Source organism: Pterocles gutturalis, unplaced genomic scaffold, assembly GCF_000699245.1.
Source record: "Pterocles gutturalis isolate BGI_N339 unplaced genomic scaffold, ASM69924v1 scaffold21336, whole genome shotgun sequence".
Taxonomy (NCBI): Eukaryota; Metazoa; Chordata; class Aves; order Pterocliformes; family Pteroclidae; genus Pterocles; species Pterocles gutturalis.
In genome coordinates this window covers 1-11,770 of record NW_010098409.1, presented here as the reverse complement: position 1 = coordinate 11,770, position 11,770 = coordinate 1, and the positions used below count along the sequence as shown (strand labels likewise).

At 39.7% G+C, this 11,770-nt stretch overlaps 1 protein-coding gene across 1 annotated transcript in view; it reads right to left on the bottom strand.

Annotated features, from left to right (window-relative positions):
* The window catches only part of PCSK1 (proprotein convertase subtilisin/kexin type 1), a gene marked incomplete at both ends in the record, with an annotated part of 18,667 nt that extends 7,593 nt beyond the window's left edge, over positions 1-11,074 (bottom strand). The window contains 5 exons of the mRNA XM_010072905.1: positions 1,539-1,627; positions 3,726-3,802; positions 4,234-4,380; positions 6,740-6,850; positions 10,970-11,074. Coding sequence (XP_010071207.1) covers positions 1,539-1,627; positions 3,726-3,802; positions 4,234-4,380; positions 6,740-6,850; positions 10,970-11,074 — 529 coding nt within the window. The remainder of the gene's footprint in view (positions 1-1,538; positions 1,628-3,725; positions 3,803-4,233; positions 4,381-6,739; positions 6,851-10,969) is intronic.
* Positions 11,075-11,770: the final 696 nt, after the last annotated feature.

Here is an 11,770-nt window from a genome sequence, read left to right as displayed (position 1 = left end):
AAAGCAGATACTGCGGACTATCAGAGAGGAGGTACTGGCTGTGGGCTGCTGGATTTATCCAGCATGGATAAATTGCTACAAGCAAACAGTCACTTAAAGAAGTCATCCTGAACCAATGTCGAACAGAAGCATGTAATGTGTCACTTCATGGATTTAAAAGAAAAACAGCCTGTGAAGAAATGAATAGCTTGGAACATCAAAAAAGCCTTCGAATGTCTAGCCACTCCAAATTTATCGGAATCTTTTGAAGACTTCTCCTGTCTTCCATTGCTCTTTGAACATATTTTTGTTACACCCCTAACAATCAGGCTGGTCGCATAGAACAGCTTACAGTTTCTTTCAATTCCATTCCTCCTCCTCCCCCACCCAGCTATAAGCAGCTTTCTGGGTAATTTGGATTGCTGGACTGCTTTTCCTCCTGTTATTTTCCTTTTCTAGACAATCAACCCGCACAGATACGTAGTTTGCATTTGCAAATGAACACAGATCATATGCAAATAACTGTGGAAGAATCTTCTTCATAGCTGCAAGTGCCTTAATATATGGGCACAGCGGGAGTTCAGACATCTCTGCAGCTTCATCCATTCTGCCCCACTTTAAAAATTTAGCATCTTTGTCTTATGAGTGAGATATTTTATTTAAACAGAGCATGACAGCATAATGCATTAGGGCAAAGGCAGACTGCAGAGCTGACATCTATGAACCTACAAACACAAGACTGAAAAGGTGGGAATGGCAGTCATGGGTGTCAATTGCCACTCATCACCCCTTTGTTTAAAAGGAAAAAAGGGAGTAATGGGAAAGCTAGGACTGTACAAGTATCTTCCTCCGAGCTAAATAACCATCTGCAACTAATACTTTGATCATGACTATTTCATAAACCTCTAATGGATTAAACTTCTAGTCACCACTTAAAAAAGAAGGCAATATTGATTGATGGGAAAGCAAGACTCTACTTATTTTCAAAATTAACTTATGATGATAGCAGAGAAGTAAGCTGTTGAAACAAAAACCACAGCAGTTTTAATATCTTGACTGACGTGACCTTTCGGATGCAATTGTGTAGATGGAAACAATATGCTGCAAGGAAGAGAGGGTATAAATCTGGATATTCTTACTTTCATTCTACTCAATCACTCTTCTCTCTCATGCCACCCCCTTCCAGGATAACCAATTATAAGAAGTGAGTGCATCATTCCTTAAAAAAATACAGTCTTATCTCTGGGTACAATGTAGGTGGTTGTTGTTGATGTTATTATTATGTATATTGTCATTGCTGTTGTTATACATTCTACTTATAATAATCTGATAACCAAATTCCAGAGACTACACTGACATTCAAGAAATGCTGTCATATAGATGTAACACTGCACCATGGCCAGACAGGATTTTGTAGCCTAATACTTCAGGACTGACGCTCTCTGAGAAGGACCAATAATTCATTTTTTGGATTAATAGTAGCTGAAAACACTCAGCACTTCACAGGATCTGCCTGGTTTCTATTCGTATCAGACATCTAATTATTTTTGTTTACTTACCTCCAACTTTGGAATTGTAGGCTACTCCAACACCACATTTTCTGTTGTTGGCTTGCATGGCAATTTCTCCTGCACACCGTGTCCCATGCCTGAATAAATATAGTAAGAATAAACAACATCTCATAACATCTTTGTGTAATGTACACAGAGACTCATCAATGACCTTCTTGATTTGGTGGAAGTCTTCCTTTAGATGAATGTAATGCAGCTGTTGAATACCTTTTGAGTTTTATCTACATAGCACAGAAATACTTATTTCTCTTAGGCTTCCATCAACATAGTTTTACCTACTTAATGATCAAAGGATCACCGTGACCAGATGATAAATACCTAATCTAAGTCACGCTGAAGTCCATAGACCTATTAGATACTAGATTTTAGTAAAGCACAAAAGCAGTGTAAAATCATGGGGCAAAGAAGCTGATAAACTTCTTCAGACAGAAATATGATACAAGTCTTTTTTTAATCACATATTTAGATACTCTTTTTTAAGGACAGAATTTATTTTGGGTTTCAGAAAGTTAGCCTTTGAAGTATCCTCATCATTGCTGAATTTTTCTTGTAACCAACCATTTTCTATCCAATTATTTTTGCCATAGGTGATTCTTATTCTGCAATACAGAAAACTTTGATGGAAGTGTAATTGTAAAAGAGCTGTATTATTTAATGCTACAGATTGCTATTCAATGAAGTGTTTGAATGCTCCTGGGCCGGATTCCATTTACTTATTAATAAAGATTAGAGGTAGTATAGGTGGATTTAAGAGATAATGTCATTGGAACAACAGGATAATGGCTTCTTGTTCTTAAATAACACTGTGACAAGGTAGAAATGTCATTTTCCAAACATCTTATTTATGGGACATTTATCCTTTGACTGATCGTTTGTTTCCCCATACACTGATTTATGTTCAGGATGCTATTGTACTGTCTGATAAGACAATAGGGAACCAGTGCAGCACTTTCCTACTGGATTTTTACTGAGTAGCAGCATCCTAATTGGTTTAAGGAATTGACTTCTTCTGTGCAACGGCATTTAAAGAGGTCCATTCTCTTCTGTTTCCAAAGGACAAAATCACTCCCTGAACAACCATGGATAAGCCTAGGTGTGACAAACCCATCAAGATGCTCTACAGAGTATGAAAGACGTAGCTGTAGACAGACATCATACAAAATTCCTCTCTCCTTCCAAGACACACAAGTCCACTAAGTGAAGTGACTGCTTGTGGTTCAAGCCTTTTGAAACTTCAGAGGTTATCACCTTGAGGACATTTAGGCCAAATCTGGTCTAAATAAAGCTTCCATACACCTCAGGAGAGACAGAAAGATTGTCCCGGGAGTGAATGTAACTTCCTCCAGTGTCTGACTGTGTGTCATTCCCACATGACAGCTCAGAAGAATGACTTCACCTGTGATTGCATGCACTGAGCTAGAAGCTGTTCTTTGTTCCAAAAGGTACTGACAAAACTGGAAAACAGCGTCCTTAGCTACAAAAGCTGACCTGAAGGGATGGGTTTCTTGGTAGGTTCCTCTAAGACACAGTCTGTTCCTGAGCCCTTCATGGGAGACATATTCTTTTTAAATTCCCAGTGCAAAGCAGAGAACTGAAGCAAAAATCTGCACAGGAATATCTCATTCTAGAAACACACACAGTGACAGGAACAGACTGTTCCCTTCAGCTTACAGAAACATATCAGTACCTTACATATACAAACATATGAAGAAATTCAGGACATTACAGGGAAATTACGATTATTAAGCTCTTCATCTGTGAATTTAATTTTCTTAGTTTCTGGTGTTTCTGTGCCAGTGTTACGTGCAAATATTTGTGCAAACTGAAACCCAGTAGGTTCCTTCAAACAACAAGAAACACTTTTTCACCATGAGGCAGACCAAGCACTGGCACAGGTCGCCCAGGGAGGTTGTGGAGTCTCCTTCATTGTGAATATTCAAAAGTTGTTCTGGGCAACCGGCCCTAGGTGTCCCTGCTTGAGCAGGTGGATCGGACCAGATGACCTTCAGGGGTCCCTTCCAACCTCAACCATTCTGTGATTCTGTTATACAAATATTTCCTTTCATTATATAGTTGTCATACAAGACATACTTGTATTTCTGTGTTGGCATGTTCTAACAGACAAATTAATAATGTACTGTTTTGTTCTCTTCACACAGCTGGGAGGCTACTTACTTGTTTTCATTTGTTGGGTCATATCTAGGAAAGGGATCATGATCGTTGTCATTGAAATCATAACTTGCCTCTGGATCCTACATTTATAAAAACAGAATTAATTCAGACAATGAGAAAATGCATTTTAAAATGTTTAACAAAACGGGTTCTGGAGTCTGTATTTATTTATTTGGTGTGCCTCGTGTTGACAACAATCAAGCTGCAATCCCATAAATTTTTCACAGAGCTTTTAATAATTCAGCATTAAACCACTGTACACAAACACAACTGGGAAAAATCCACAGAGGGGAAAAAAAGGCAACAAAAAAACCAGCCCACTATCATTGCTAAGCAACATTCAACTTCCTGTGATGCAGATCAGGTTCCAAATTATGCCTAAGGCAAATATTTCAGTCTCTGTCCTGTAGGAGCTAACTTACACAACAAAGAGGAAGTCAGAGAAGAGTGTCTATATATCAAATTTACAATTGATTAATTAATTATATAGCATCCTGATGCCCAAACTTACATAGTTGGTGTAGATGTCGGTGTGATTCCACTCCAAGCCATCATCTAGGACTGTGATGACAACACCCTTGCCTGTAATCCCTTTTTGCCATACAGGAATAACATGGAGATCCAGTTTGGGCAGGGATGGAATTATTCTTGTATCTTGCTGGGGGACAGAAAGGATTAAAATATGCCAACATTTTTATCCATTTACACTACACAGGTAATTTTAAAGGTGTTCTAAACCATCCCAGCCTGAAGTTGTATATTTTCCTCTAATTCTGCAAAGACAAAAAACTTTCTCCAAATGCTTGTAGCACTTAAGAGATTTACCCCATTACTTGAAGATCGCTAAAGACCACCTCTGAACATAGAGCATTTTGCTTTTATTGGAGAAAGGCAGCAGAAACATGGGAATAGTAGGGACGTACTGATGAACCTTGGAACGCAAAGTTAATAATCAGACCTGCTAATGTTTGTTCTTTGTCACTTGATGACAAGCCGAGGCAGTACACCACAGTACAGTGAGCTGCATTCTCTCCAAATGTGTTCTCCTTTGACATTCAAGTTAGCCAGAGCAAAATAATTAATGGATAAAACAATTAAGGCAGTTGTTTGGTTAGGAACAACTGTGCTGAATCACAAGTTTCTGTTTGCTACCCTCATTACTGTTCCTGTGGTAAATCAACTGGAAGCATGAATCATCTATAGCCTTCTCTTCTACAGCAAGTTCTTTGAAGAGTAGCTCCTAAATGGGTTCTTTTTCCTCTCTAATATTAAATGTGCAGTACATACATCTAATTTAGAAAACTTGCTTGCAAACCCTATAAAAACACAGATGTGAAAAAGAGTGCTTTCTTTCTGTTTCTCTGTGCATAATTACGTTAGTTGATCACAGGTTTTTAATTTCTTTGTTTCCAAAGGAATGCTGCATAAAGAATGAGGCTTAGAAAGATAAATTTGTTATGGGAATAACCTTTCTTTCATTTTATGCTTTCTTTTCTGACTGCTGCCGTTCAGGGAATTATTTGAGGTTTCATGTTTTGTTCTCTAGAATCCATCAAGTAATCCTTTTTTTCTGGTGACGTGTGAAGATACACTGAATAGAGCTAAAAAATGTTGCCATCAAATCATAATAATAAGGTAATACTAAGTTATTTACTGCAAGGCAAGGAACATATTTTGGAAGAAAATATTTAACACATTTGTGCATTTAATCAGAAAAAATTCAATGTGCACTGCAAACAAGGGTAACATAACATATCTGTTTCTCATGTGGGAAAACTAGAAGGAAAAGAAGTGAAAACCACAGAAAGGTGGAAAAAGGAACTATGTCTCCTGGAGAGCAGGACATTGCTTTTTTTCACAAAACTGCTTTTTTGAACTCTGTCTGTGTTTGTGTATTTATCCAATACAGACATCTTGGAAACTTCCTGCTTCCTGCTGGAAACAGGCAAACAAGCAAACAGATAGTCAGCTTCAAAGAAAAGTTAAATTATTAAAGATAGCCATTTTTATGTTGAAAAGAAGTCTGCAAGAACCTTCATGGAAATATTTTATGCTATGCGGTTTATAATTTATTCTTCCTACCTCAAAAAAACAAAAGAGAGGGCAAAGCATTGCAAAAAAACCTAGAGTTTGGTCTCTTCTGTCCAAGTTGAACTGAAGAAGACAAAGGTATTTTCAGCCACTTGGGCCAAGGCCAGGCTGGATGAGGCTTTGAGCAACCTGGGCTAGTGGAAGGTGTCCCTGCCCATGGCAGCGGGTTGGAACTAGATAATCTCTAAGGGCCCTTCCAACCCAAACCAGTCTGTAATTCTATGATTTCTTCTTGACCTTTCTTCTTGTTTTGGTACGTCCACCTTTAATCCCATCCCTATTCTGAGTGAAAGCAACGAATCCTCAGCTGAAGGTACAGCTAGATGTATACAGACTCTCAAAAAAACCCAAATAAAACATAAGTGATCAACCCTATTTCTGAGTTGTCACAGGCAGATAGAAACTACAGAGCTCAGGAAATTCCTTTTCCTTGAGGTTTTGAACATGTGGGCTGTACAGACCCTCTTCTATTTAAATCCTAGTCCAAGAGGTTGAAGGTGCTTGTCACATGCATGCATATGCTTTTGTTTTCATCTGGAGTATGCACTCTGCACTACCAATTTTAATAAAGAAATACATGGTCAGCTTTAGGCATGACAGGGCATTTCTTAAGTGCCAACAGCATATATTTTAAAATCATACTAAAGGTAGCTTTTAACTGTTACACTTTCTAATACCAACCCCCATCCTAAGCAACTGCCTGAATTGGCTTTTAGAATCTTTGTAAAAATGACACTTCAAAGAAAATAGAAGGTTGCCTGGAAATATTATGCAGAGAGATCTCTCATTTTTACAGCATACGCTAATTAGAGGGACTCTTCATTTACTCCCTTCAGCACAATCGCTCTGACACTACTAAAATAATGCAGATGACAGCACAAGTTAAATTCACCATCCCCAGTTCCACCAAAAAAAAAAATTCTTACCAGATACCACTGCTGATTCCACATAGGATCATTGAACAGATTTGCTGCCAAGTCTCTCACAGTGGCACGCTTAGTCCGCTTTTTTTCATATTGCTGCTCTGCCCATGACACCTACAATTATTTGAATGAATATGACAAGTAAGCACCTGTAGGTTAGTATTTTCTTAGCCTAGAGGACAAGGGGTTTCCTCACACAGCAAAATTTAGATGCCTAAAGCAAAATGAGCACTGTTGGATGCAGAGGAGGACTGTTCATAGCGTAGTACAGTGTACTTTGGGGAAGAGGAATTGGTGAAATCACAATACTATAGAATCAATTCGTGGAAAATCATTAAGTTAACAGTAGAACTCCTGTGGGTGCCACACAATGCAGGCTTTTATATCAAATATGCCGTACGGTTAGGAGGTTAACAGTGGTGGTTACCAAAACAAGCAAAACCACAGCCTGCTTCTTTCTCCTACCTACATCTTAATCCCCGTCTATTTCTATGGGGAGTTGAAAGGAAAGGAGAAAGATTATCTCTGGCTTTAGTCTAGCAATCCTAATGATGCTGTTACTCATAGCCCAGCTGGACCTTCAAGTCTCCTTCCTAGTGGTGTTTTGAAGGGTGATGAATTAATAAGCTATGAATATTGGACTAACTTCATCACTGGCATAATTCCACTTCAGGCAACTGAAAGCCAAAATGCTTCAGTTTTGCTAATGCATTGATAGAACGAGTTGCACAGCATTTGTGCACAGGCACAGCAATCTCTAAGTTACCACATTGCATTTTAAAAGTGTACCCCACTTAGTCCCTGGAATGCACTACTAAAACCTGTTCAAATCAAATCCTGACTCTGACACCTCTCTCTGTGCTGTGCACTCCTTTTGGAAATGGGAATAAAATGTTATTCATTGCTAGTACCTGGGCGGTCAGTCTGACACAGATCAAGCTGGTGCTTTCAAACCCAGTTTCCAAATGAGCAAAGCACATTTGTGTTCAGTAGATTGCCCAGATCCTGCTATAAGCCTCAAGTGGAGGATGCCTTGGATCTAACCTCTTGCTTTAAAAGTCTGAAGATATTTCATTATTTTCCTCTACTGCAATCCAACAGCTTTATGGTCCTTACCTCTGTCACCATATACGAAACAATAACAAGAGTGACTCGGGAATTATAACATTAAAAAAATGTACTGATTCAATTAAAATACAATTACCTAGTGAGAGCCTCATGAAAGTTCACTACAGGAACACAAACCCTTAGAAATGGTAGCTACACCAGGCATGTTTACTGAAAGCTCTTTAATGCTATTCCTTTCGCTACATATTTAGTGCTAAAACTCCTACAAACCGTAAGGTAGTCACAGAAGATTAATACACCCCTGCAAGTGTAAGTATTTTAGACTGCTCTATTGATATCCAGGGCCATACATACTTGTGCACAGGTTAGAGAAATTACCTTTATCTCTCTCCCCTGACACAGCAAAGCTTGGCCTCTTCATCACCCAAGAATAATTAACAATTGACAACTTCCATGCTTGTTATTTTTTTTTCAATGTGGACAACTGGACTGAGGGAAATGAGCTGAAACTACCAAGCACATATGTCAGACAAACAAGCTAAATGTTTGTCACTCAGCAGTGTCACTGGGTGAGGTTCCAGCCATCCATCTACAGCAAAAGCTGAAGGTCCTGTGCCAAATCTCCAGACCCCGACAGATACAGCAGTGAAAATAATCTTGATTCAGGTCTCTTGCAAGAAAGTAGATTCAGAAATTAGTGCAAATACTGGAAGAAGTTAGGGAACCAGATGATTATGTCCCTTCAATATATTCACAGCTATTATCTGTTTTAAAACAAACACTGGGACATCTATAGGAAGTGGATAAATATTCAGATTAGAGCCAAGTTTTATTCCAGCTTTCACACTTAACATACCGTAAAATTCATGCAGGCATTATACAAACAAAAGCAGGATTCCCTTTTCTCTCCCTTTTTAAAGATTGAATTTAAATCTTTTTAAATAGGCTGTTGCTGAACAAGAGCAGCTCTTTAGAGCAAAGGTCCATGTGTAACTACACGGTGTTACATGATTGCTTTGTATTTATATACTTAACATAATGACATAATTACATCTCATTCATTCACACAGTTCATTTGCATACTAGATGGTAAATAAAAGGGAAATTGGAGTAAATTTAGCGAATCACCTGCAGCACTTTGAAGCTCTGATTTTGGATCTAAGTCTGCAATAATGTTTGGCAGTAATGTGCATACACAACTGCTTCCATTCCACTCATGACATTAGAATTCGGAATGTTAACCATGGTCATGCTTCCCCACGTACGAGATGCATTTGATGTAATAAGTCCAAAAAAGGGAGGGACTGCAACCAAAACTCTGTTCCTGAACACTGCACTATGATGTCACTGAACATTTGATCTTAGGTATGTGTACAAATTAGAACACGAATTTACACTAAAGCTGCAGTTTTGAACACCCCTAGTTTAGAATAATTTCGTCTAGAAGACTTCAACTGTTAAACCAACGTTTGCAAAGAGATAGATGGGAGTGTACAGTTTTGAAACAGAATGGACAAAACAAATACTCTGTCTCACCCCCTTCTTTAAACCTCCTAGCTACACAGAGAATATTTCTTCCTATAACACATTTGCATCTTATACCTCCAGATAAACAACTACTTGTTCTCAAGTGATTTGTCCTTATGTGGTAAACTGCCAGTTTTCTCAACTCGGTTGCTTCATGTTTTGGACTTGTAGTTTTACACAGCACCGTTCGCTCACCCTCCCCCCTCTCAGAGATGGGGGAGAGAATTAGAGGGGTGAAGGGAAAAAGAGACTCATGGGCTGAGAGAAGAACAATTTAGTAACTAACTACAATAATATTGGAAATAATAAGAAGAATTATAATAACAGTAATATATGCAAATAGACAAATGAGTGACACACACTGACACTGCTCACTACCCGATGACCAAAGCTCAGCCCTTTCCCAGCTAACAATCGCAGAGCAGGGAGAGTCCCGAAACCATGATTCTGGAACGGAGACAAGAGCTTGAGTGTCCAGGAAACTGAGACGGCCCTGAGAGGGGTGTCCCAGAGGGAGACAACCCAAAGCAAGAGAGAGAACTTCTGGACAGAGCCTCACCTATATACTGGACATGATGTGCATGGTATGGAATAGACCATTGGCCAGTTTGGTCTCAGTCCTAAACCTGAGGTCGAATCCTGGGCTGGGAACCGGGGCTGTGCTCCCTCCCAGCTCCTCCTGCCCCTGCAGACACGGGCACAGGAGAGAAGCTGGAAAATCCTTGACTGTCCTTCACTGCAGCTCGAACCACCAGTGTGTGATCAGCTTCCCTTCAGCAGAAACCCAAACCAGCCTCACACCAGCTGCTGGGAAGAAGGTAACTCTGTCCCAGCTGAAACCAGGACAGGACTTCTCATATTTTTGCAATGATTGCTGCAATAATGCTGATTTGCAATTCAAATTTTGTTGTTGTGAAATTTGCCAGAAATTGGTTTTAAGAGGGGCTGACAGCATTCTGGTCATTTGCTTAAATTCACCATCCACTCCAGTTTTTCAGTATGTTTACAAACAGACGTGCTTCTCTCTCAAATAATGTCAAACAAACGGGGAGTCTGCTTCACCAACGGATCATACCTTAGATCCCTGGCTCTCCAGGGTTCCTGTTCTCTGACTGCAGTGGGATCCCAGTGTACCAAAACACTGCAAGCCTAGAACATGTAGATGGATCCCTTGAGAAGGAGCTTCACCTTGTCACAGAAACGAATCCAGCAAAACCTCAGCCCTTTTCCTTGACTTCTTTTCTTTTTAACATTCAGGCACTTTAAATCAAACCTAATTTCCATGGTAATTGCACGATAAAACTCACTGCATCTACGGATTTTTACTTTGAATCAAGCCCTGACGTTCCTTGTTCATATTTTCAGCAGCAACACATCGACATCTCAAATTCCAAGCCTCTGCAATGCTGCATATCTTAAATCTTAATTTGGAAAGCACTTGCCAAAAAATATGGTAAGAGAGGGTCAGATTCTTCCTGTTAATGAGAGAATAACAAAGTATTATTCAGCACAACTGTGGATGGCTGAATATATTAGAATTGCAAAGCAAGGAAAGCCTGCCTGTGACCTCATTACAGAGCTAGCAATAAGGAGAGAGAATAAACAGAGAGCATGAAAAAGAATAAATGCAACACTCACCCGCTCATCATCAGAAAGTCTTTTAGTGATATGAACGGCACTTCGTCGAGACCGCCTTGGATGGCTTTTATGTCTGAACAGGTAGTGATTTTTGAGTGATCCAATCTGTAAGACAGAGGCGTACTTTAACCAACGAGAGATATTTCCCCACTGTAAACAAATATCAACAATCACAACCTGACTGAATTCATTCTGCTTAAAAGACAAAAGAGCAAGAAACTAAACCTTTTATTCTGAACTAAAAAAAACACTCTTCAGGTAACAAGTGCTTATCACAGCCTGTGTGCTGCCAGAAGATATTGGGGAAATAATCTCATTTAGGCTAGTGAAGTAGCAGTCATTACTACTACAGTACTCATCGATGTAGTACTTCTGGTAGTGACCAGTATACTCGTGGACACACCTTGACACACCACATTTCAAGGGACAGGCTTTACATATGGTCACAGTTTTACCTGCTCTGCCTGGAGTCCAGCTTAACAGGTACGAAAATCTTTGTGGGGTTTCAGAAACCTCACTGCGGGGTTTTTGTTTGTACAGGCATTTATTGAACCAGCCTTTCCACTTGTGCACCAGCCAGTCAGAGGGCTGGCTGCACCCTGCCACCTTTAAACACCTCTCTTCCCCAAGCAGGGGCAGCTTGAAGTCAATGGGGGCAATCCCACTGACTCCAAATACAGAAAAGACCAAACCTCGCTTACAGAGGTGGGATGACACCGAGGTTTGACAGTCTGAAGAACATGATGGTGCCCAGGGTCACTCGTCCTGCACAGCAGGGGGCCGGGAACGAGCTGCCCATAG